Source organism: Ascaphus truei, chromosome 4 (genome assembly GCF_040206685.1).
Source record: "Ascaphus truei isolate aAscTru1 chromosome 4, aAscTru1.hap1, whole genome shotgun sequence".
NCBI lineage: Eukaryota > Metazoa > Chordata > Amphibia > Anura > Ascaphidae > Ascaphus > Ascaphus truei.
The window spans coordinates 104,228,339-104,255,279 of record NC_134486.1 but is presented as its reverse complement, the minus strand read 5'-3'; the positions used below and the strand labels follow the sequence as shown (position 1 = coordinate 104,255,279).

General features: G+C 40.8%; 1 protein-coding gene across 1 annotated transcript; it reads right to left on the bottom strand.

Moving 5' to 3' along the window:
• On the bottom strand, nt 1–26,251 carry ENTPD6 (ectonucleoside triphosphate diphosphohydrolase 6). Its single transcript, XM_075596303.1, has 14 exons — nt 25,811–26,251; nt 23,847–24,103; nt 21,916–21,992; nt 17,841–17,984; nt 14,546–14,621; nt 13,506–13,541; nt 13,285–13,373; nt 10,212–10,291; nt 9,195–9,259; nt 8,974–9,072; nt 6,961–7,101; nt 6,146–6,202; nt 3,430–3,542; nt 1–2,835 (listed from the first exon to the last, which is right to left on the bottom strand). Exons 2-14 carry the CDS (start codon nt 24,079–24,081, stop codon nt 2,758–2,760), a joined length of 1,290 nt encoding a protein of 429 aa, XP_075452418.1. The 5' UTR covers nt 24,082–24,103; nt 25,811–26,251; the 3' UTR covers nt 1–2,757.
• Between the last annotated feature and the right edge of the window lie 690 nt (nt 26,252–26,941).

The following is a 26,941-nucleotide window of genomic DNA, read 5'->3' as shown; positions in this document are numbered from 1 at the left end:
CAAGTTTTACATTCATTTTTATTATAGTACCATCTTTGTAGCATGTCCAAAGGCACATCTGAGCCCTCCAGTTAACCAGTCTCTTGCATTACATTGAAATGGGTCAAATGCTTGCACTAATGAATTGATGTAGCGGTCATTTAACAAACAAATAATCTACTTCTATTATTGCATACATACAACACATTCCATTATTACGCACATTACAGAAGGACATAACTGTATTAACCCTCTGGGTGCCTATAGACGTGGCTACTACATCATGGCACCTAGCACTCCAGGGGCCCCATGGTGTCAAATGCCCCTCGTTTGTCTACGGGAGATGGCGTTCTGCACTCCAGAGGAAAGCTGTGTGCAAGTGGAATGGGAGGACTCGTCCCCTGCTACTCCATCATCGCGAGTGCTGGAGGGGCCGTGGCACTCTGGGGCAGCTGCCCCATCCGCACTCAAAAGGGGTTCAACCAAAGTCCACTATGCCTCTACAAGTCATGACAGTAAGACGGACAAATTATAAACAGTTTATATGGTTTGAAATATTCTATTCTCAAAACATGCCCGGTGTACAAGAGAGACCATGGGATACTCATTTCTTACTGTCAGGCGGTGCAAAAAAGCATTACATTGCTCAATTTTTAAGCAGCCAAGGCGATAACGCTGCCATTCCATGTAGGACCAAAATGAACTGATTGTAAACCTACATTATCATTGCAGAGTCCAATCTTTAGGCGATAAAAAAAAAAAAGTAATCTATAAGCAAAGTTTGAAAAGAATTCTAATGTTGCTTTTGATGGGTTTGTAAAACTGTAAAATGAGACGCGGTTGTTTGAGATTCCTTAACTTCTGCCAGTCTTATGTTTGCAAATTAAGGACCCTAAATCTCTCCAAGTTGGTCCGCTGACCAGGAGGAGACCTGAATAAAGCCAATTTGTTATAGTAAATATAGTGAAGTGAAAAGATTGAGGGCTATAAAACACCTTCCAGTTCATAAAGTGAATTAGTAGAGTGTTATGGCATAGCCTCGCTTTGTAAATAGTCCTTAATCCATCATGATATAAAAACAATTTCCCCCAAAAGGGTTTTTTTTTATTTTAAACTTAATTTAAAGGAGTCACTTGTATAGCAAATGTAGTTTTAGTACAATACAAACTGTTACCACCTTTCATTAAACAGCAAATGCTTACATAGGCACATATACAATATTATTAAAAGCACAATGATATTGTATTCATTAGATTGTATTTACATTACAGAATAACTGCAGCATGATGTGCCATTGTGTTACCTCAAATCCTGAGATTGAAAACATAAATCAGATACAAAAACACATATATAAAATTACCAGATTTATATATAATCTTTGCTAAAAGGATAAATGTACTTTGAAAAAAGTTCACAAGCATATCAGTCTTCTGCATCATCAGAAACATGCATCACATGTACTGTATACATTTGGGATGATATTAAAAGGTGGATAGAATAGTGCAGTCACCTAAAAATAGTTCAATAGTTGGGATCATCTTATAAACTTTAACTATGGCATAAAATATTTATGCATTATTTATTAAAGTTTCTCAGCCGCAAAACTGGAACACCACAAATACAAAAATACTGGACCACATTTATGACCGAGGAAAGCCGATTGGTTTCAATGCTGTAATAGGTTTATAAATAGGGGCATATAAATAATGAATGTAGACAAGTAAACCCAAGTGTTCACTACTAGAGCAGTTGGCAATGCAGCGTTAAAGGTGCAATACTTCCATGATGTACCGGGAATATCATAGGAACTTTGCTCATATTCTAGTGCAGGAGTGGCCAACCCCAGTCCTCAAGGGCCACCAATCGGTCCGCTTTTAAATATATATCATTGCTTCAGCACAGGTGGCTCAATCAGTGGTTCAGCCGAAGACTGCACCACCTGTGCTGAAGCAGGGATATCCTGAAAAATCAGACCTGTTGGTGGCCCTTGAGGACTGGAGTTGGCCACCTCTGTACTAGGGGGGGTGATCTGGCTGACCCCCCCTATTTTAGTATCTGGCATCTGAAGCGATGACATGAGCTGGAATTGAGCGAGGTCCGATAGCACCAACATCTGGCACTGTAAAATGTAACACCCATCCATTTCGATCATAGCACAAATGTAAAACTCCTGAAAAGGCTGCAGAGAGGAAGCCGCCTGCCAACCACTTGGTAACTGGGACTTACGAGCTCACGGTTACTGACCCCGAGATGAAATAGATCTGTCGTACATTATATAGTTCTACTTCTCTTGCATCTTTACTGCGCAACCTCCTCACTCACTTTAAATTTACTTATGCAAGAAGCTTCAGTGAACAGGACCAGATTGGTGTGCAATGCAAAAAATAGTGAACGTGGCTATAAAAAAGTAGTCAAAAAAGCTTTGTAGTGGGGTCAAGAGAGTAATGGAAATAAAAAAGGAACATGGACTTGCATAATAGATCATATGTGGCTCCATATTTAAAATCATAAAAATATATCATTCGTTTATCTCTTTAAAAAAAAAAAAACACAACAAAAAATTCCCATCACAGTGTAAACATGTTATGCTCTTATGGCAAACAGTGTCCCTCTTATGAAGAGCCTACAGTCTGTGTGTTACCGTCCGAAAATGTACCAGCTTGCAAAGCAGCGTCACAGTTTAATATTAAGAGCCCTTTTCCTCAGTGGAGGATGAACAAAAATGCCCAGAGTCACATTCTTCACAGTTCTTCACCCAAAAGGGTTTCATGTGCGAAGTTAGTTCGGTATATTCATATAGTAAAAAGTTGCGCCCAAGGCCCAGCTGGTTTCTATGTTGTCTATTTTTTTAACAAGCTGTTAAGAGAAGAACACGTGTTTTATTAAAGTTTTTTAGCATATTCAATAGTTTTGTCTTTACACAAAAATAAATGGTGCGGTTTAATATAAAATACACTTCAAATAAATTCGACAAACAACAAGTCGGACTCTTGCAAATGGAAGTAATAATAATAACAACAACAACAACAACGTTTGTGTTAAAGCAGCATACCATGTAAAAAATAAAACCTTTATAGGTGGGAAGCAAGAGGTCTCGGGAGCAGAACCGCATTCATTTCAGCTCCGGGGACCCAGTGCTTCCAGAGATACTTACCGCTGAAGGTGCTGCCAGTTCTTTGAGGTTTAAATAACCCGCGTCACACGGCCAATAGGGAGCCGCAACGGATGTCATCGCAGCTTCCTATTGGCTCTAGTTGAGTGAAGAAATAGTCTATTAATATTTTTTGTATCTCTCTCCACCCCGGTATTATAAATGGCGCTATTGCTAAACACCATCGTCAAATCTCAATTCTTTAGAGAATATGTACAATTCAAGGACATGTTTAATTTAAGCAATTAGTTGTCTCAAGGGGTATTATTATTTTTTTTTTAATGAAAGTATAAATTTACCTTCAGCTCTTTCTCGTCTGGAAAACCCATATCCTGTAGGAGGACGGTTATATATGTCAGATCCATACAAAGGAATGGACTTTTTGCTGGAGCCTTTTCTGTACTCTTACATTCTAAAAAAAAAAAAAAAAAAAAAGGAGCAAGTAAAACAAGATATTACTACGGGATACCAAACCCCCAAAACATGGTGACACTATGCACTGCATTTTCTATTCCTAGAAAGGTTAGTCATGGTTATATTTATGAATAAATATAAAGACAAAAACAATTAATCACAGGTGAGCAATACCAAAATCTCTGCAGTGTTAGAGCTCAGGAACCCACTAATTAGGTCATATATTATTAAATATAATATTAAAAGACCCAAGTGTGAGAATGGTGTTCCCATGTGAAAACGGGTAATTTGCCATGGAAACACTTCTCGGCCTGTTCATGAAACACTTCCCAAATGTTCATATATTAGTATTTTATCTGGTAGTGTTAGGACTTGCGAACAGGGTCTGCCTTGTCAGGGCTCGCAAGCTTACAATGCTTTGGCCAAAGGGTTAAACTAAATGACCCTTTTTCAAGAGAATATATAAGTATTTCACTGTGTATTTTGTCACGTTGGATGTAGCATTGGGCTTCTCTGTCGACTGTTATATACATATGCCACGCTCAATAACTCTTTTTGACACATATACAGCTAAACCCCGTTATAACGCGCCTCGCTATACCGCGAATCAGTTATAACGCGGTCTGAGCATGGCTCCCGAATTGAAAGCCTCCATTTTGCTTACCTGCATCTCAAATTTTCCATTTTGCCGCCTTACACTCTCCTCTTACAGCTCATCTCTCTCCTCTTCCTGCTGTCCACGTGCTCATCTCTCTGCCCGTCGTGTACCATCGGGGTTTTTTTTTTCTTCAAACATTCAATTCAATGCTTTATTGACTACCAGACACAGACACAAATAAACATTAATACATTTTGTACAAAACACATGCAGGGATTGAACTCGTGACCTTCTGATACCAATGCCTTGCCTCTTACCTCTACACCATAGGCTTGGTGTGACAAGACAGAACCTATAAATATATTTATCCTCTACAACACAAGGTACATGTCAATGTAAAATCTTAAGTCTATTTCTAGCTGTCTTTGACATCACACAGTTCTGTGGTCTAGTGGAAGAACTTCTTACCAACATATGCAAGGGTCCTGGGTTCAATTCCAGTATGAAATGGTATAATTAACTTTTTTAATAAATTATTATTTTAATTATGTTGTATAATTTATAAATATATAATTCTTTATTAAATAATAATTATTCATTAATCAATAATGATGTATTAATAATAATTCATTATTAATCATTCTTTATGATTAATTATGTATTATTAATAAGTATGATTATTAATTATTATTAACAGTTAATTAACAATTATTACTAAATACTTAATAATAATTATTAATACTTACTTATTAATGAAACGTATTAATACTTACTAATTATTAATAATTAGTATTAATAATTACTTAATAATTATTAGCACCCAATTAGTAATAATAATTATTAATACTTAATTATTAACAACAATTATTAATACTTACTAATTATTAATAGTTATTAAGTATTAATAAGTTTTATTAATAATTAAGTATTAATAATTATTATTACTAATTGGGTATTAATAATTATTAGGTATTAGTAATACTTATTAATTAGTCAAAATTATTAATTGTTAATGATAATTAATAATCATACTTATTAATCATAATATAATTAATAATACTAGTATTATTAATTAATAATTATTAAAAAATAATTATTAATACTTAATACATAATTAATTAATTATTAATTAGTTAATTAACTGCTAATAATAATTAATCATCATACTTATTAATAATACATAATTAATCATAAAGAATGATTAATAATGAATTATTATTAATACATCATTATTGATTAATGAATAATTATTATTTAATAAAGAATAATAAAGAATTATATATTTATAAATTATACAACATAATTAAAATAATAATTTATTAAAAAAGTTAATTATACCATTTCATACAGGAATTGAACCCAGGACCCTTGCATATGTTGGTAAGAAGTTCTTCCACTAGACCACAGAACTGTGTGATGTCATAGACAGCTAGAAATAGACTTAAGATTTTACAGTGACATGTACCTTGTGTTGTAGAGGATAAATATATTTATAGGTTCTGTCTTGTCACACCAAACCTATGGTGTAGAGGTAAGAAGCAAGGCATTGGTATCAGAAGGTCCCGAGTTCAATCCCTGCATGTGTTTTGTACAAAATGTATTAATGTTTAATTGTGTTTGTGTCTGGTAGTCAATAAAGCATTGAATTGAATGTTTGAAAAAAACAATGGCATACGACGGCAAGAGAGCAGAGAGATATGAGCACGTGGACAGCAGGAAGAGGAGAGCACTGGTAAGGCGGCAAAATGGAGATTTAAATCTGTAATGAGGAAGCTCCAGAGCTGATGCCGGTGAAATTTTAACGCGACCCCGGTTGTAACGCGGTCTTTGGGTTGTGGACCCCAAGGACCGCGTTATAACGGGGTTTAGCTGTACATATATATTTTGTGGGGGCTCAGGGGTTCCCAAAAAGAGCTTGCTGGGGTTTTGTGTGTTTTGTCAACTTAAATATATAGGCTGCATATTGATGAAGTTAAACAAACTTTGCATCCATATGTTCTTACCCTTCTTGGCTGCCATCTCAAAGTCTTTAACCTTTAAAGTGCCACCAAGCTCTGGATCTGAGGAAATAAAGTTAGATAAGAAATGCATTTATTTTTCCCATTGTGCCAAGAGTCAGGATGAGTAGTAAATTCACCGACATACAAACAAATTACCCTGCAGACATTCCCCAACACAAAAAAGCCTATTTCACATCCCAGGCAGCTTTAGGCTACTCCCCCACATGCCTTCTAAGCAAAGAATTCCAATGATATCCCCAAACAGTCACAGGAAGCTAGTGGCAAAACTGGTTACAAGTCAATTGTGTGCTTGAGATTCAGGCCAGGTCCTTCTTCAGCAAATATGAATACAAAAGTAGGACTGGATCATTATCACGCAGACGATCTGGAATTGCTTGGCAAGTATACTGGTGGCTAATGTTTGTTACCCAACGACGTTAATTTATTTTGGCACAGAGACCCGAGAATGATCCTCCGAGATATTGAAAGTTCTCTTTTAAAGTTATTTTACCACAGAGCATAAACAGGAATATTAATCCTCAAGGCATAAAGAGGTAAAGTGGTTTTGTTGAAGATCAGTTTATGTAGTCAAGATCACCAACCTGACCACTACATCGCCCCTCTCTCCCTAAACAAACATACTCCCAAAGCTGTGTTTACACACTGGGGGAAAAAAGTCAATAGCTTGTTTGCTTGTATCAGCCCTATAGCAGATTCCTATACAAATCGATCCCCACCACTTGATGGACCTTAAAAGGCAGTCGGTGCTGCAGCCACTAAATGAGTTAAAAGTAAATACATATATAGCAATGGCTTACCTATCAACTGAGCATCTACAGCCCGGTCAAAGTAATAAGAACATGCATAAAAGAACAGCTGTGTTGCTTCACTGGCCTTGTGCACTCTCTCGCTTAACACGTTTGACACTCTTTTGTAACATGATTCATACAGGGGTATTTCTGAAACAAAAATAAATACATATAATAGTTTTATAGGGTGTCTCTGGCTTCAGCAGAAGTGGACCGATTAATGCAATTCAGTTTTGAAAATGGTGGTTTCAAGCTAGTGACTTGCGGTATAAAAAGTGCTTTAGGCAACACATCCCCTCTGCTTCCACGGCTGCGGACACAGGATCAGGTGGCAATGCCCCCGGCTTTCCCCACTATGGAAACAAATATTCACCATGATGGGTTCTACTCCAAGTGTGACCATCGGGCCTGCCTAAACATTACAGTAAAACGGACAACTCATACTTCTAGCGGCCAGGTGTTGCATCGCAGCCATGTGGCGGAAACAAATGATCCCCGATATCAACATCAAGCGTAAAATTTGGTATGTGTTATCTATGGAGAAGATTACAGCCTGACTGCAAGATAGATCGAACCAATTTTTACCAATTTGGGAGCTGTGGCTAATTAAAGGGGGGCGGGCCAAGCTTTTGGCCTTGTTTAGGCACGGCTATAACTCACTGAACCTGCTGGCCCACGAACCCATGGATTTGAGAGGGAACCTGATAGATGAGTAGGGACAGGCAGGTTAACTCAAACCTATATATCAAGCAAGGGAACCTTCTTACTTGCTGAAGTGTTTATTTGGGGCAACAACAAACAAATAAAAAGGTGGAAAAGTACTGAGGGAACACTGGGACATGAGAGCAATGGAGGGGAAGGGGAGCTATGAGGGAAGTGGGTTAAATGCAAGATATAGGGATAGCTAAAAAAAATTAAAAAAAATCAATAACTTTACCAGGATAGGAGAGATGTCTGCTCAAGATGGCTGCTGGTACTAAAAGACAGCAAGCTGGTCTGATGGGAAATTAAATGGGACAATACCACCTGGCAAGGGGTGGGGGAGCAGTCCATTCTGGTAAAAAGGCAGGGGGGTTGCCAAGGCAACTAGCTCAAGCTAAGAAACCCACAAGGGGTCGCAACAGATAGGCTGAGGAGTGCTGGCAGCCTGAAGACAGAAAACACAATCCTGTTCCAGGACAGCGACGGAAAATTAGTTATTTTGGCCCCCCACCCATTCCCTATTTTTTGTACCCCATAACTTATACTGCTAAATAAACAGTTGGAAAAAAAGCGCTTTAGAAATAAGAGGCAGGCGGATTTCTACCTCAAAAGAAGAGACAAAGCAAAAGCTGTGAAAAGAGCAAAGATCTACAGACTGACTAATGGATGCAATATTTTGATACCGAACTTATTGAAAAGTGATAGTGTTGTTTACAGCAGCGGTGCGCAAACAGGGAGGCGTGCCCCCCCCCTGATTTGTTTGGGGGGGGGGGTGCGGGCAGTTGCAGAGGTCCCGCGCTCTTCCCCAAGGAATTTAAATTAAATGCTGGGGGATCACGTGAGGCCTCTGCAACTCAACTTACCTTGATTGAGAAGGCTGCTCTGACGCGTCGCCATGGCACAGCGCGTCAAATGATGCCGCAATGCAATGTGACGTCATGTCACATGAGTCGCCATGGCAACGTGACCTCAAATGACGCCGCGGGGTTAAGCGGCGTGACCCCGCGGTGTCATTTGGCACCGGCACAAGAGGTGAGGGGGGTGCGAGCATGGGGGCGCAACGCTAAAAGTTTGTTTCCCCCTGGTTTACAGGTCATGACAAAGCATAGAGAGGAAAAAAAATAAAAATAAAAATTAGTTATGTAAAATGCCGTTTCCATATATGTTATCATAACCTAAAAAGAATCCAGCGTTTTCCAAAACATAAAAAATGCTACTTATTCTTCCTTGTACTTTCAATATATGGTACAACACAGAGCACGTTTCACAAAGCAATTTAGAATGAAAGTCAAATATAAAAAAAGGCAACATATGGTTTACCTGCTTGTCCTTTTATTTTATAGTTTATTCCTGCTTGATTGAACTCCGTCACAAATCCTGGCGTCAAACAGGGCGTTACCAACACCTCTCCTCCGTTCACTGTAAAATGATTTGGAGAAAAAAAAAAACACATGAATTTCTGGCACGAGACATTGACAATGCACATGTATCATTAATAGGACTGTGCTGAACTGGAAACACAAGAGACTGCAGTAACTCACAAGGCTTGCCTTCCACTCCTCCCAAGATTTTCAGTCTTGCCGACATCAATCCCAGTCCCAAATAACTGTTAAAGTAAAAACACAAACGTTGATGAATACCTTGGGGGGGGGGGGGGGGGGGAGGGGGAAAGAGCATTGTAAAGACAAAAACAGTCACTACAATGTTTTACTCAAATTCCCCAGGCCTGCTCTAATCTCTCAAACCTCATGCAGTGTTTAGGATGAGCAGGACATACTGTGGGGTGCAAGATCTGAAAACAGCTACAATGCTGACCGTTGGCCACCATTAATAATGGTAGTTGATTTTTTTTTTTGCATTGAGGGATTAGACCCTAACCAAGCCCTCTGTTTAAAGCAGCAGACCACGTTGCATTTCTCTCTTTTTGTTATAGGATTGAAGCAGGGGGTTTCTGGAGCTGAACTACGTTAATTTCAGCCCATGGGACCCTCTGCTTTCCGAGATACTTACTCATAGGGGGTGCCGGTATCTCCTTCATGTAGCAGCTTCCACGGTGCTTGTCCGGGCCAACAATGGCGGCTTAAATATCCTGCAGGCCAATAGGAAGCCACAACGTCATGCCTTGCGGCTTCCTATTGGCCCATGTGATGAGGGACATTTAAACATGGATACCGGCACCCCTCTCTACAGATGCATGTATCTCTGGAAGCATGGGGTCCCCGGAGATAGATTAAAAAATAAAAAAAAGCAAGAAATGCAAGTTTAATTACAAGTTAGACTATTGCCCCAAAATCAGTACTTCAAAAAATGTTAATAATTTGATGGGATTATTATTACACATGGATCTGCTTATCCATTGTATTTTACACATGTATAATATACATCAACACTTCTGAACTGGGATCTAAAGAATCTTTCATTTGTGATAATAAAAATGATACAAGCTACAGAAGAAAAATAGCCCGACGACGTATGTATTAATGATCTTCACAACAGTTTCCGAACCACTGCAATAAATAATTTGAAAGTTAGCTGAAATGCTTCAGATAAATACTCACCTATGAGAGTAAAGCGTGTACGTGGTGTTAAAGAGCCGAAAGGTGGAGATATAACCAGCTGGTGCACTAGGAAAAGTATTCTAAAAAGAAAACCGGTATGAAATAAAAGAAACTCAAACTGTATGTAATTCACAGATCATAAACCAGCAGAATATCTGGATAACATGTCTAGAACAAGGATATCCTACAGCACTGAAATCTTCTATAAAATAGACTACTTTCAAATGGTATCGAAAATACAACCACATTGTTTCATAGTCTCCACACACGCCAATTAGATTGTAAGCTCTTCAGGAGAGGGACTCCTTGCTTTCTCCCCATGTTACATGCATGTCTCGAAGCACTTCTCACAATATAGAGAAATTAATACAGATGGGACGTCTGTCAGGATTGTGAAACGCTGCGTACCTGGTGAGTGATATCAAAATATACATACAAATGGTTTCGTTCAGCGCTTCCCAACCGGGGACCCCAAGGAACTTGGAGCCGGCTGAGAATCACAGGAGTATACACACAGACGCAGAATGTGGTAAAGAAGAGGGAGGGCAGAGTAAGAAATAGGCAGAAACGGGGATAAAAATGTTAATGCAGGAAAACGTCTCATCTTTTAACCCAGTTTATATATGCATAAAATGTAGAGATGAAGGAATGGTCACTACTTTCTAGAGCACCAAACACAAGCGTGAAGAATAAAAAGTTCTTTATTGCAAAAAGCTGGACATCATGGAACAAAGCTCTGACGCGTTTCGTCCCGTGCAAGGGACTTTATCAAATAAAGTCCCTTGCACGGGACAAAACGCGTCAGAGCTTTGTTCCATGATGTCCAGCTTTTTGCAATAAAGAACTTTTTATTCTTCACGCTTGTGTTTGGTGCTCTAGAAAGTAGTGACCATTCCTTCATCTCTACATTTTATGCTACGTTTTTGAATGGAGCACACAGGAGTCTCCATTTGCAGCAGGTGACTATTCATCCACGGAGGGGCGGTATCCAGTTGTCAGACGCCGGATCACACCGCAACACAGATTCCCCAGTCCCAGCACAGCTGATCGCTGCTTTGGCGCGGCCCCTGGACGACCTGTGCGTGCACACGCACCATCACGTGGGTCCCCAGATCAGCGCGGCCGTCTGCAGAGGCACAGCTCCCAGACCATATACACCGGTGAGGTGAGGGGTTGGTTTGCAAGCCAGATCACAGTGCAGCGGTGCCTTCTGATGGCGTCTCCCTCAGGAACGCCGTACACGTGTTTTCTCCAAGCCACGGCACACCCGGCAGCCGTTAATGGTTCAATACGGGACATGATTTCAGTTCTCAACCTGGCTGGAAGGGGTGTATCTGATGCCAGTCGGTTAGGTTAGCAATATTGTGACTTGTATGGGTCACACGTTGTATGACGGTGGTCACATTTTCCTGTGCCCCTTGTCCACATTTGCTCATTAACCTCCGACTGGTTTATACATATACATATTATCACCACCCCACGTTCATCTATATCATATGCACTTTATACTTTATACCTGTTTGGAGACTCCAATTCTAAGCTATACCTGGACAGTGATTACATATCAAAATACTATACATATGATTGCTTAGCATTTGGATTACAGGAGTTCACTCTCCATTTTTTCTGGACAGTTTATATATGCCACTATGTGGAATCCCTAATCAATTACATCAGAACCAAAAAGGTACAATAGCTCCCCCCCCCTTTGCTTGTGTGGCGTCAAGCGACGTGACCCCATTTCCATGGAGACAGCAGTGTGACGTCACCCCGCGGCGTCATAGAGTCTGAATCAAGGTAAGTTTTATTGTTGCAGAGCACGCCCCCACTTTGCCCACCGCTGTTCTAATGTGTTAAGAAGTTGACAGGTCTCAAGTCCTACCGTCCCCAAAATGTATTTCTCAAACCTACAAAAACGTCATTGAGCATTAATGAAACGCAAAGATTAGGCCATAGCAATTAAAAAAGTCATTACATATATAAACTAGAGCGCATACGCATCTGGAATAATTTGGCATCTTTGCCACCTCATTGGTGTATGCGGAGAAGCACATGTTACTGAAGGTGCTTTGAAGCAGCTCTGAATTTTCTGCCATTTTGTTTTATGGTGCAACATAAAAATAAAATCTTGTAATGGAAGGACAATAGGAGTCTGGTCTCTTTTCTACCTTCTCAAAGCCTAAAAAACAAAAATGGCGGCAAACTTAGAGATGCTTTAGACATGATGTAGAATGTTAGCCTTGAACAGCTACAGCAAGGTCTCAGCAGATCGTGGCTTCCCAGCTTCTTGGTGAGGCACTTTGTTTTTACAACAAAAAACAACAACAACAACTCTGCTCCCGGCTGGTAGTTTTCCCCCAGTAGAGAAAGAATTTAAAGATTTTTTTTCAACCAAGAGAAAATCTAGCTTTTCATTCTTGTTATTTTGTACAAAAAGAAGAAGTTTGATGAAGTTAGCAGCTGAGCAGTTCTATCAGCTCTAGTAGGCGAGCCAGGGTTGGGCCATTTAATAGAACCCTTTGACTGGCGATCGTGCCGATGTTCTGATTGTGGCGTCACTGGAGGCCAAAACACCCTGGAAAACAATCAGCTAAAAAATAAAAAAAGGCCATGATGCAGCCACTACGTGGGGCCCCTGGGAGTACCATACTCCATGATGTAGTGACTGTCATGGGGCACACAAAGGGTTAATGAAAGGATACCAGGTCTGGCCATCGCATACGCTTAAAAAGGACATCATACAGGTAGTCCTCGTTATCCAACGTTTCCCTTCACAACAAATGGCATATCCAACGCAACCTTATGGGCCGTTTTTCGATGCCGGAATTCGTTATCCAACGCTCACCGCCACTGATTAACACAGGACTCACTTTACAGCGGTTTCACTATCCAACGCTACTTCCAGAACGGATTCCGTTGGATAACCGAGGACTGCCTGTATACTGTTTTACAAGAGTAAATACCCAAACATTACCCAAGTTAAAAGAAACTAAATGTAATTGTATCTTGACTTTTGAACGGGTAGAACAAGGCGCAGGTGAAATAAAAAGGTCAAAACATGTTCTGTCCTTACCTTACTGTAAGGATAAAATGTGACTTGTGTGGATCCTCCTCCTAGATCCAACACCCCGGCATGTTTCTTTTCTAGATTAGTTAAACTACCTGAAAACATAAGATAATTTGTGATAGATAGATCACACACACACACACACACACACACACACACACACACACACACACACACTTGGTATAACACTTTCAATGCCCACATCAAACTGCTGAGTGTGTACTTACCCATCAAAAAGTTTACGGTGATCCAAGCAAATATTCCTGGCAGAATTGATAAGATATTGGTTAGTTCCATGAGCAAAATAAAATAAAGTGCAGTGATGCATCAAGGGACTGGGCATCAACTGCAGTAAGGTGACTAGTCCCAAGGAGAAACAACTGTGTATCAAGGTCTAAGCCGTCAGTCAAGTAAGCAACCAGTTCTGACCCAAACAGACACATTTCGTTTTTGGTGTTTAATGTTTACGCATCAATACTTTTCACAAACACTATAGTTTACCCAGTTGAGTGTTTAAAAAAAAATAAATAATAGTTTTGTAACTTGTTGGATACAGTACTATTGGCAGCCTGTCCCCCCCACCTTAGCCATTGATACAAATAAAATAAAAATCTAATTTATAAATAAATTGGTGTCACAGATTTATTGCCCGTAATATTGTTTGAAGCTAGATTTTCAAATATGCCTTAAAAAAAATAAAAAATAAAGTTCTGTATTTTTTTTGTGCGGCTTGATTATGGTAAAGGCTAGAAAAAAACTGGTGGCCCCCAGAGATGTACAAAACTGGGGAGTTTTGGACATTCCCAACACGCAAACATGGATTTAAGCCAACACGTGCCACTATATTGCTTAGAATTACATGGCAGGAGATGTTAAGCAAGATTTTGCCAATCTCTTAAAAACCATTTGCTCTAATTTTCCCCCATCCCATTCGCCACCGTGCAAGTTTTATTTATAAAAAAACAAAAACACAAAACAAAAAGGTGCACGAATATGTGAGATGGGAAATGTTTGCCCATTTCCAATGGCCACAAACTTTAAAAAAGACATTGCAGTTTGACCATTTCTTTTTAAAGTCATACAGTGGGATCCCCTTTGCATCAGTATTACATACATACATATTTAGGAATGTATTACTCGAGCTTCACGTGGTACATCTGGGCTCTTAACATGATTTCTGGTATCTCACAGATACAGCTATGCATTGCAATCTCGCCATAATAATTTATTTACAACCATTAAAAACGAGGCAGGTTAACGAACTCACCTTCATCAGTTCCTTTCATTATGGAAACACTGTCATCTCCTACCAGGAAGGAAGAGGACTGAAATATTTCCTTTACCTAAAAACCATAAAAATAAAAACCATTTATTGTGGACAAAAAACAAACAATAACAAAACTAAAACACACAACAGGTAGATGAGTGACATAGGATTGATAGAGTACAACATTGACTTAATGCTTCCATTGTCTGAACATAGATCCGCAGGTTTAACCCTTTGGTGCCCACAGACATAGCTACTACATCATGGGGCCCCTGGAGTGCCAGACCCCATGACTTAGTAGCTACATCATAATCCAATAGCTCGTTTTCATAGGGGAGATCACCTTCTGTGTGTCTCCTCTTCTGTCCCATTATTAGTACCAGAGCGATCACAAGTGCCGGAGGAGCAGCGGCCCTTAAAGGGTTCATGGAAAGAAAACACATCAAGTCTTGAGCCCCTTTTTACTAAAGACGAGGCCCAAAACACAAAAAACAAACAAAAAAAACAAACCTGTCAGGGGCTGGAAATCTTAACAACATGTCCAAAAACCCATTTAACAAGTTCTTTTTACGTTACATTTGTAAAATCCTTCCCCAATTATAATCAGGGCCCCTTCGTAACCCTATAGCTACATCCGTCTGTCATTTACGCATTGGTCCGGTTACTGCTCGTTTGCAAAAGCTGCCATCCTACGACCCACAGGAAATGCATATGGTACTGTACATATATTTCAGGCAGGCCTCAGTACACACAAGGAGTTTGTTTGCTTTCTTTAATTGCCTGTCAGTTATGTCATCCAAATTACATATATTTGTTCTCCAAATAAATTGCTTGAGAGTGCCTTCAGCTAGTGCTTAGGGCTGGGGGTGGTGTTCTGCTAACAAGACGATCCTTCAGTTTCCTTGTGATTTTCCCTGATAATTCTGGTGCTACTTCATGCAGTTTAGCAGAACAGACTTAAAAATGCCAGGCCGATTCCTGATTTAATAATAAATTTGAACCGCAACCCCCCCCCCCCCCCCAAAGCTGAAAGTTGCATGCTTCAGCTCCGGGGGCCCTGTGTTGCCACTTTAAACACACAGTGCACCCCAAACAAAGGACTTGGCTGAAGGAGCTTTTTGTGCCGTGCTCCACTAATGACCCATGTTCCTTCCATTCCTCCTCAGGCAGCTCCCCAAGTCACACTGAAGTGAGACTTGGGCTGCATGGGAAGTAACTGACACGTTGCAGGTGATGGATGGAGTACAGCATGCAGCTCAGCAGCCAGGAGCTTGGTTGGACATTTGGAAAGTGGGAAAATACATTGGTCGGCAAGAGGGAGATATCAGCCTGCCGTTGTGGAGCTGCTATTTCATGCTCTGCACTGGACACTAGAATGATTCTGAAGATGTAAGAATGAGAACTGAAAGTTACAATAACTCCCATCTCCTGATTTTTATTGTTAAACATTGTGCCAAGTCTTCGGGGACAATTCTACACAGTACGAAGCGGCAGTACGGGCCGTTTTCTACCGAAAATCCCCATTAAAAAAGTCAATTTGGATTGTCGGCAGGAAACGGCCACTTCAGACAGTACAGAATAAGGCCCATTGATGCTTTTAAAGCTCATTCACTTGCAAGATTTAGCAAAACCTGTGCCTATTAAATCAGAAGTATTGATTATTAGCTAAAAACCAAGAAACATTTAAAAAGAAATAGATACACAACTAAATACTTAATAAAAAAAATTAAAAACAAAATATAAGAATTCACTGGTTTCCATTGCTTGCGAGTTAGGCCTTTTAAATTGCATACATTTCTAGCATTAAACAGGTAAATAAAATATTGCATAGAAGTCAACCGCTGCTGCAAACAGTTCAGCGCTGAATGACAATCTTTTCATGCAAGTCAAGCCAAGTATAACAAAAGGAAAATATTTATTTTCGCTCGACTTTCTTGGCTAGATCTGGCCTGGGGGCGCTGCTAACGGATGTGCATCCTTGTTGCAGGCCATATACAAACTGACAAATAATAAAATTAAAAAAGTTATATGAAGGAGACAAAGAACTGAAATGTAAAGAAATGACAGGTTGTTTGACATCTGAAAAAGTTGGAGTGACTTTAAAAAGGAGCAATTCCGGCTGTTTAAAAATTCTCATTTAAATTTGTTATTTTTTTTTTTACACAGGTTTGTAGCAGGGGGTCTCCGCAGCTGAAACCCATTCATTTCAGCTCTGGGGATCTCCTGCTTCCAGGAGGTACTTGCCTCCGTTGGGGGTGCCGTGCCGTTACCCGCTCCGGCTGAGCTAGTTTGGTTTTAAAGTTTAAAGCCCCCATTGGCTTAAGGAAGCGGAACCTGGTGACATCACGGCTTCCTATTGGCCCGCAGGGCGAAGGGAGCTTTGGAACTCCGCCACAATGTGAACCCTGGTATCGGAGCAGCTACCAGCATCCCCTACAGAGGTGTCTATATCTCTGGAAGCACGGGGTCCCCAGAGCTGAAATGAATGGAGTTCAGCTTCGGAGACCCCCTGCTTCAATACAATGTGTAAAGAACCCCCCCCCCCCCGGGTCTCATTGAAAGCTTCTACAAACGGAGACTTGAGGTTGATCTTTTTAGTGCTCTATATATTAAAAGAGGATATGCACTATGTGCCCCATTTGTTTTTTTTTTTTTAATGAAATACACTTTGTTTCTTCAAAGACAACACTATCCTGAGGTGAATATAATGCCTGCATGCTACTGATCAAGTCATTTTATGTGAGTGCAATACCTCCTGTTTAAACACAAAGTAAATGAACATACTACATTATATATTTTCCTCTTTTTAGCGTCCAAGCTCTTTTTGAACACCATTCAGTCAGCCAGCCATATTGTGGGGTTTACGACTCTGGTGGCTGCACTAATAGGGGCAGATTAGATAGAAGTACTATAATTTAAATATTTTAAGTGCATTTCTTTTGATACAATAAGTATTATCCGCACTTCTTTTTGGGTGGTAAAGTTTTTATTGTGTGCTTTCTTCACACACAGTACACAGCACTCCAAACAGGTAGTCAGTACGAGGTGCATGGTAAAGGGTGTAATATACTGGAACTGGCACACTCATGCGAACAAAAGGTAAAACGACAATAACATTTAAAAAAAAAAATTTAAAAATAAAATACATCCATTATGTTGCATTTCCTTGAAGTCCTGCGAGTGCCTCAACTTTGACCATGTCATTCTGTTTCAGGTGCACCCTAGCAAGCTATTCTAGTAGTGCATGCTGCAGATGATGTAACACACACACACACAAACACACTATTGTGATTACCTTATCAAGCAGCTTCTGTGCCTTGTCTCCTGGTAAGAGACGTAATCCAGCTGTAGCTTTGAGAACCAAAGGAGTAGAATCCCATAAATGCTTAGGTATTTCTTTCTCAGCAATAGTTAGCAGCTCAATTATTCCTGCTGTGCTCTGAAAGCATAAAAAAAAAAAAAAAAAAAAAAAAAAAAACCCAGTGAAGATTATATAAAATGGTTGATTCTAAAAAGTGTTAAAGGGGCAGTCCCACTTAGTGAGTCAACACCTCCCTCAGCAATTTATCAGTGCCATCAGCTTCCTTAGCAAGATTCAAAATCACCATTAATACCTTGCGTTCCCATGGACGTAGCTACTACGTCATGGAGTCCGGAACTCCAGAGTCTTCATGCTTGTTTTTGTAGGGGGGGAGGGGTGGGGGGGAGATCCAATTCTGGCTAATGTAGAGCTTAAAAACACAATCTTACAAAAAGATAAGGACTCCTCCCCTTCGGTTCCATTATCAGCAATAGATCACAAGTATAGGAGGGGCCACAGCACTCTGCTCACATGCCACCTCTGGCACCAACAGGGTTATGGTAAACGTTTCCTATTTTTACATATCTGTATATTGTGAAAACATGACTGACTTGTCTCAGAGTCTGATGAAGTTAGTTGCTAAATGTATATGTATGACCTTTGTAAAGTAATCATGATGCCATCATTAGTCATACAAAAGGAGATGCAATTAGATTTGAAGACAGACAGTCTTCTCACTAAATACTTTACATAACTTGAAAGATCATAGCATAAATACACACACACACACACACACACACACACACATCACTTATTTATGCTATACACAAACACGTGCTGTACCTTTACGACATCCTGGCAGTGTTATAAGTACAGCAAGAGTAATTCCACGTCAGCACAGATTGACAGTAAAATGTACGCGTTATGAAGACAACTTTCAGATGTTCCAACCTGTAGAGGTTTGAAACTCTGCATCACCAGGTACTGTACCCCAGCTGGCAATCTACCCATTGATCGGGTCGGCAGAAGTGTTGGCAATGCAGCCCAAGATTCAAAGTGGCCCAGTTTTAAGTGGCATGGTCGAGTTTAACAGGGAGTTCAACAGGAGGGAAACAATGGGACTACAGAACACCTACGGACCCTCAATCCTGGATGTGAACTACGTTGGAAAGGTGGACATTTTCTATCCCAGACCACACATCTCAGCACTAAACTACTGCTGCCATAATGCTGCTACTATTTATATTTGTTCTGACCTCGCTTCTTTTCAAAATACACATTTCTTTCTACCAGACCCATGTCTTCAACTCTATTCATATATCTCCATCTTCTTTACCCCTCAATAAAAACACCCACACAAATACTCTATTCACACCCTCTATCTACTCCTTCCTGATGCTGGGGATCTCCCCTAAGCCTGAAGCCAGACATACACACCTGATCTCACCTACGCCTCCCTGCCATCTCTTCCCCTTTAAAAATGGTGCTAACCTTTTCATATAACACCCATCTACAGCACTTATTCTCTCACCTGCTGTCTCTAAGTTTCCCCTCAAACCTCTTAGATTGTAAACTCTTTGGGGCAGGGATTTCCTTTCCCATTGTCTGATTTTTGCTGCACTTATTGTATTTTTAAAATTCCCTGTACTGTATTCTTCGTGAAGCACCGAGTACACTTTTGGCGCTATATAAATAAAGACATACAATACAATACAATGCTATTCTGTTCCCCGAAAGCCTTAATTGGTGCAATTCTAGGGCAAAATAATTGCACCATAATGTATCAAAGAGGAATTCATATTGATTGACATCACAATTTGTCTGCTTCACACATATGGTACAGTGTTTGTCCCACAATAGCACCACCACACGGCCGCCAACAGGGTGTGTCTGCGCCCTGGTGAGTCGGGGGGGGCCTGGCCGGCTGGCACTGCAAGTTGGGCCCGACTTCTAGCCAGGCCCGTCTGCCAGTCCTCTCGCGGCCGGGCCCCGGCTCTCCCTTAGCAGCAGCCAGCATGACTATCCCTCAGTCCCACACAGACGGGCCTCTGACGTCAGCGTGCTGGAAGCGCTCTGACGTCAGCCCCTCTCTGCTTCTGGTGCGCGACGGCATGAGAGTGAGGCCTGTCGGAAGCTCGGCGTGGGACAGAGGCATGCAGGCTGCTGCTAAGGGGAGAGTCGGGTTCCGGCCGCGAGATCACCGGCATCCGGGCCCAAACATCCACTGGACCCAACATGATCATCCACAAGAAGAGCAGTTCGTGATTAATGCGCTCCAGCACTGGATCCATGTCATTCAATTATAGAATAATTCAGGAAGGTGTTGGGATTGGGGCTAGTGAGCTATATAGTGATGAGAAGTCCCCTGAAGGGAAAAATGATCCCTGAAGATCAGGCTGGTGGTGATGACCCCTGTCAGATCCTCATTGAGATGGTCCCTGGACTCACAGCATACAACAATGCATAAATATAAAAAGTCAATGGTGCTCACATATATGCCCCAATCCTTGTGTCGTGGTTTGCGTGCAGCCAAGTATAGTTGCTAGTATAGTGGAAAAGAGAAAACTGGCGCACAGCCAATAGAGTGGGTCACCAAAACACTGAATAAAAATATTCCTTTATTGGTCCATATAAAACAAACAAACAAAAAAAAAAAACGGAGGTAGACACCCTCCTACGCGTTTCGTGTATCAAATATACACTTTATCAAGGTGTATATTGATAAAGTGTATATTTGATACACGAAACGCGTTGGAGGGTGTCTATCTCCGTTTTTTATATGGACCATTAGAGGAATATTTTGGTGACCCACTCCATTGGCTGTGCGCCAGTTCTCTCATCCACAAGGCAAGTCTTTTTTTTTTTTAAATACGTAGTGTGGGGGTAATTTTTATATGTATTGGGGAGGGTTTTTTTTTTTATCTGATGTGTGTGATAGAGATATATAAATATATATATATTAGATATAGATAGATCGCTATCATATATGGGGGGAGTAGAGGGAGCTCGTGAGGCTCGCAATACCACCGACATGGGGGGCCCGGCTTAAAATGTTTGTCCTGGGTCCCACGATTTCTGTTGGCGGCCCTGGCACATTTGCCTTCATACAGACCCCTCAGCTTAATTCCATTAAAAGTGAAGGGTTTAATGAAGAATAAGTTCAGTATCAGAGCTCCAGATGCTTTATGATTTAGCTGTAAAAGTGTACAAGTTGCCCTGGTCCTATTTTTCTGAGAGCAGTTAATAAGCCTGTTTCTCAGCAGACAGTTTATGTACATATGCATATACCCAGGTGTTCCAGGAGCCGCCTCCAGTATAATGTGCAGCAAAAGGGCAAAATAAAAAAGGGTTGAGACCGTCATGGCACCTACTTCCATTTCAATTCACCCGACCGATCTCAGATCTCTCATCACTGCCCCTTCTTTAACTGCTTTCATGCTAAAGGAGCCAGCAACTAATTGGTAACTTGGCAAAAGCAAAAATCTGTAGAACAGTTCTGTTAGACTTGGAGAAGACAGCTGTAATTTATAATACGATTCTCACAAATAAATATGGCCCATTTAATTTTGCACAAAATCGAAGTACTTGACACCAGTAAAGAGGACAGGATTCCACCGAACCGTGCTGGAGCGACTCCTGTATACATTTCAAAAGGAATTTAATACAAAAGTGGAAAAAAAAAGTCAAATTTCTTAGTTTTCTTTGTCATCCACGAGCCAGACCTTGACATAATATGACAGCCTTTATTGCCCGAAGCACATTTTCCGAACGTGGACCTGCTTAAGATACACCCTACAGAAGGGCATATACAGAGGAAAGCAAACCATTCCCTTGGTATATATTCTGAGGATTACAAAATGTACTTAAAAATAGGGAGGCCATGTGCCTTATTTACAAAACCACGAAATGATGATTCACTCTGATATATCCTCTTAACCATGTTACTGCCATTGGTTCATTACATTTGAAGGTGGTGACTGTTTAACACACACACACACACACACACACACACACACACACACACACACTAGTTAACACTTTATTCATATATATTTTTCCCTCGATTTACCTTATCTGGGTCATCAGCATATGCAGACAGTCCAGGCTTTAACGCTTCAAATGTTTCATGGTCTAGAATGGGTGCTCCTGGGGGGGTGGGGGGAGGCAGGAAATAAATACACATGTTATATGTAATAATAAAAACCACTCTACGTGTTTATATACTACTGCGTGGTGTACAGCACATCAACACACAAATACACAGTTATACTATTCTGCAAACTTCCTTTCCAACATATTTAGGGAAAGTCTGGTGCACGAACATGGAACTAAAAAAAGATGTAATACCTCCATGCTTTCTCCATGACTGGAGGTGTATTAATATGCAAACAGGAAGGGAAATGCATTTCTTGTCAAACATCAGTCAGATATTCTCCTTGTATGACTAAGCATGGACATATCTTCCAATTAAACACAATAGATGACTGTGCACATAGGTTGCAAGAGGAACGGTCTGCGCCAAACCCCCATCACATATCCTTGTTCCTCAGAAATTATTCTCTTGTTTCCACTACTTAAGATGTTCAAACATCTACATTTATAAACATGCTGACAAAACTAGGCATGCCCTTTAAAAACCCTGACATAAGCATGTTAGAGCAGCAGTCCGCACTGATCTCAGGGAACAAGATACTAACATAGGAGTTAAATTCATATAGGTTTCCATGGGGGAGAGGGGGTGGAATTGCAGTTTTAACATCAAACTACAAGCCAGGGAATAGGCAATAGTAACAATTACCATTACGTCATTATTTAAAAAAAAAAAAAAAAAAATCACCTTTGACAACTCCTTACAGTTTGTCTATAATGTACACACACACACACACACACACACACACACACACACACACACACACACACACACACACACACACACACACACACACACACACACACACACACAGATCAGTTCCTTAGAAGACCCAGGGTACATACATCATGCACAATAACACCGATTTCTATTTATAGAACAAAATGTTTTGCGGGTTACAAACCCTTTATAGACCAATGCGAGAGTGCTTCATAGTCCTAATTGTGTACAGTGTTTTGAGACCTCACAAGTCTCTTGTAGATACTGTAACTATGGAGCATGAATGGTGACTTTCTTTACAATGTGTGACAGCTGTAGAGCACTTTGTTTGTTTTTTGCCTTAACTTCAAACTCAAATACCCCATTACGTATCTCAATAAACCGTTTTAATAAAATAAGAATACCTTACACCAGGGGTGCACACACATTTTTATTTGCGCCCCAGCCTGCTCCCCCCTCTGCTCACGCGACCCCCCTTACCTTCTCTACGGCATCGGTGGCGCAATTTGACGTCACGGCGCCATGGCAACGCATTGCCATTTGACCCCGTGGCGTCATTTGACACTGCGTTGTCATGGCAACGTGTCGCCAGAAGCCGGCTGAGAGCAGGTAAGAGGGAGTAAGGCCGCATCCACGGTGTGTGCGTGCACACGCGGCTTCACGCGCGCCTCTAGCTGGAGCGATTTGTGCCTTCTAGGTAGATACGACAGGAAGGGGGCGGAGGCTTGGCCGTGACGTCACAGAGCTGGTTCGCCCTCATTGGGCGAACCGTTCACGTGACCTGGCCGTTACACAACAGAAAAAAATGTATTTGTTGTTTCCTTGTGCTTCGCGAGCCCCAGCGCTCTGCATCGGTCGCGCGCTTTATGGCCGCCCTCATAGAGGCACGGCATTTTGATCGCGCCGCCCGCGCTCTCCATGGACACGGCCTTGCACGCTCCCCTGGCATTTTATTTAAGTGTGTGTGTGTGTGTGGGGGGGGGGGGGCGGGGGGGAGGAGGAGAAAGAGCACGGGTCTGTAAGCGCCAGGCCCACCCTCCCCCAGAAAATCTCACACCCCCCAGCCTTACAGTAACATTCAGCAGTAAAGCCCTTCATTAATACTCGCATCATACCAAATTGTTACTTACCATTGGGTGCCCTGCTGAACTTATAAACGTGGATTCGGGTTCCTGTGCTCCCGGCATCAAACATGATGCCATAAAACACTTCATCCGGAGTCCTCCCTCTACTTTCCTCGTCTTCATTTCTGGGGGAAAGGCCAGCATTGTCTAGTATTGTACTTGGATACCATCTGACATAGGTGACAAACATTGCTATGCCCAGGACACAAAACAGCATACAGGGTAGCTTTGGTACCTTCATGGCTCAAATTTTATTAGGAGACCTGCAAGAGAGAAACAGGTTACATTGTTATACAAGAATCCCTATACAGTTACATATCCCACAAGGACGGCACCGAGGCATGCTCGCAATTTCTTGCAACAATCGCCCCTGGATCAGAAATACAGCGCTGAAGTAATTACCAAACTGTTAGAATACACAAACACACACACACCAAGGGAATGTACCTACAACTAATGGGGACTGCAACTTGCCAATGTTTTTATGGCAAATACTAAACATAGATTCCCAACCACACGCTTCCACAAACCTTAGAAATATTAAAGATACATTGATGATCGGTTTGTAATATGAACAGACGTAAGTAAATCTAAAACAATTTTAGAAGTCATGGAATTTTATTCCACCCATCAATTAAGCTCAAAATAGATTGGGCAAACCTAGTGAACTTTCTAGATACCACAGTAACATTGAAGAATGGCAAACTACACACCTGAGTCCAAGAAACCCAAAGACAGAAGTAGTTACCGCCATAACTCCAGCTTCCATCCCACGCATACAAAAAAGAGCTATTATACACAGCCAGGCTATAAGATAAGATATCACTGCATATGCTCTGACACTAAAGACAGAAACAGACACCTCACAACCCTGACAGTCATTCAGACAGAAGGGATACAAGCCAAAGACTATTGCGACAAACCACAACTGTATTAAAATACCCATGCAAACACCTGCTCCAATACAAAAAAAAATAAAAATAAAATCAAAGATCTGGAACCTATGCCAACAGAGGATAAAACATTAAAAGACATCTCCTCCAAACCTCCCATCCTGTCAACCGCCAAACCTCAGACAGAAGTTAGTCAGTCAACAGAAAACTTCATAAATGCACCTCATGGATGCTGAGAATGACAGACTACCCAGACAATATAAAAAGGTAACCGCACTAAACGTCAAAATGGTATATAAATTGCTACAGAAGATAAGGTGTGTGTCTAAGAGATAGATAGAGATTGAGATATATAGAGATATATCAAAACAGATGGCACTCCAAGCAAATAAGTCAATGGACAAGGTACATGTTTCACATAGAGTAAGCATAGGTAACAGCTGCCATCACCAAAGTGACAGCAAAGAAACAGCACTCAAATTTCATCAAAGCAAAAAAGTGTATTGACAAAACACAAAAGCACAAAGATAACTAACGTTTTGGTCCTCTAAGGACCTTCCTCATGGTGGTGCACCACCCCGAGAAAGGTCCTTAGAGGACCAAAACGTTAGTTATCTTTGTGCTTTTGTGTTTTGTCAATACAGTTTTTTGCTTTGATGAAATTTGAGTGCTGTTTCTTTGCTGTCACTTTGGTGATAGCAGAGATTATATATATATATATATATATATATATATATATATATATATATATATATATATATATATATATATATATATATATATACACATACATATACATACACACACCACATTTTTAATGACAGATCATGCGAGTATACAGACTGACCAACATCAGGCAGATTCAGTACAAAAATATTGTAGATTTCCTCTGCTTCCTTCATTGACTTACAGGAGGGGGGGGGGGGGATTAGGTGGAAGTTTCTCATATTGAAATACATACATATGTAGAGCAACTTATACACATTTATCTCTATATAAATCAACTTACATGCAATATACAGTCATATATAAATATACTTATATACTTACATACATGTATTTCAAACACATACTTACTTATATATAAACTCTCTTGACGTAGCAAAACCGTCCTATGTACAATGCATAACCGCTGACAGCCGGTCCGGGCATGCGCCTGTACCGAAGCCTGGCCCCTCCACACATAAGTACTGTAGGTGCAGTCCCTTTTAAGGGACCGGTCATTCCACCACTGCCGGGAGGCTACGTCCTCCGTGACGTCACCGCAGAGAATGTCGGGAGAGAGGCTGTAAACACCCGCGGCCATCTTGGATTCGGGCGAAACCTTAGTGTAAAGATCTGACGAGGATTGGATGCATGCACCATTTACATATCTGGTTGTTTTAGCGGGGGAATACAGAAGTCGAGTTTGTGATCCTCTTCTTTTACTTTCAGCCGCCGAAGCTGTCACCGCGAATGGGCACTAAGCACAAACATAGCATGGGCGCAGAGTCCCTCGCGTCTCAGGCGCTATAATCAATGTGGTTTTTATGTGGAGGCTTGTAGTCTTCGGCGGGTGGGAGTGTTCTGCGCATGCTCAGTATGCCGTGTGTGTAGTTAATGGGTGTTAGTGTGGAGGAAGGATAGATGGAGTCTAGGTATTCAAGACTATCAATATAGTGAAAGGATGCAGAACATATGGGCCTATTTACTAATGTCTCCGCCTACTTGCACAAAAACCCAAACAAACAGTATTTATGAAAGAAATATCTAATTCAAGGCATTTGGAGTTTTGCCATTGATGAATCTGTTGCAATTTTTGGGGCTCCCTAGTTTTGCAGACCAAATAAAAGGATGCAAGTTTATACTGATTTTATTACAGGCCATATATGCCATATAGGTCTAAATGAAGAATGATGCCTCAGTGGCAACAAGACTGAAGTTGCTCACAACGATGGCCGTTTTTATAGCCACCTGCAAAGCTAATGGGAGATTTTGCAAAAAAGGATGCAATGGAAAGGTCAAAGTGAAGTAAATATGTATGTGGAAAGATATGGGGCTGTACCTTTAACACTTTTATTATCAGGGCCAAACACATTGGTAACAACTCTTGATTCCATTTTTTTAAAACTCATTTAGCTCCAGACTGCTGTTGTGTATTTAAGATATAACATGAACATAGAGGCAGGGGAAGTACATTGCTGCGATCCTGTGATGTTATGTGACAGT

Coding starts and splice junctions, on each gene's coding strand:
- ENTPD6 (XM_075596303.1), bottom strand. CDS start 24,081: ATGAAGGTACCAAAGCTACCCTGTATGCTGTTTTGTGTCCTGGGCATA. Junction 14,622..17,840: donor CACAGAAGCTGCTTGATAAG/GTAATCACAATA, acceptor TATGGTTTTTAG/GTAAAGGAAATATTTCAGTC. Junction 13,542..14,545: donor AATGAAAGGAACTGATGAAG/GTGAGTTCGTTA, acceptor CAATTCTGCCAG/GAATATTTGCTTGGATCACC.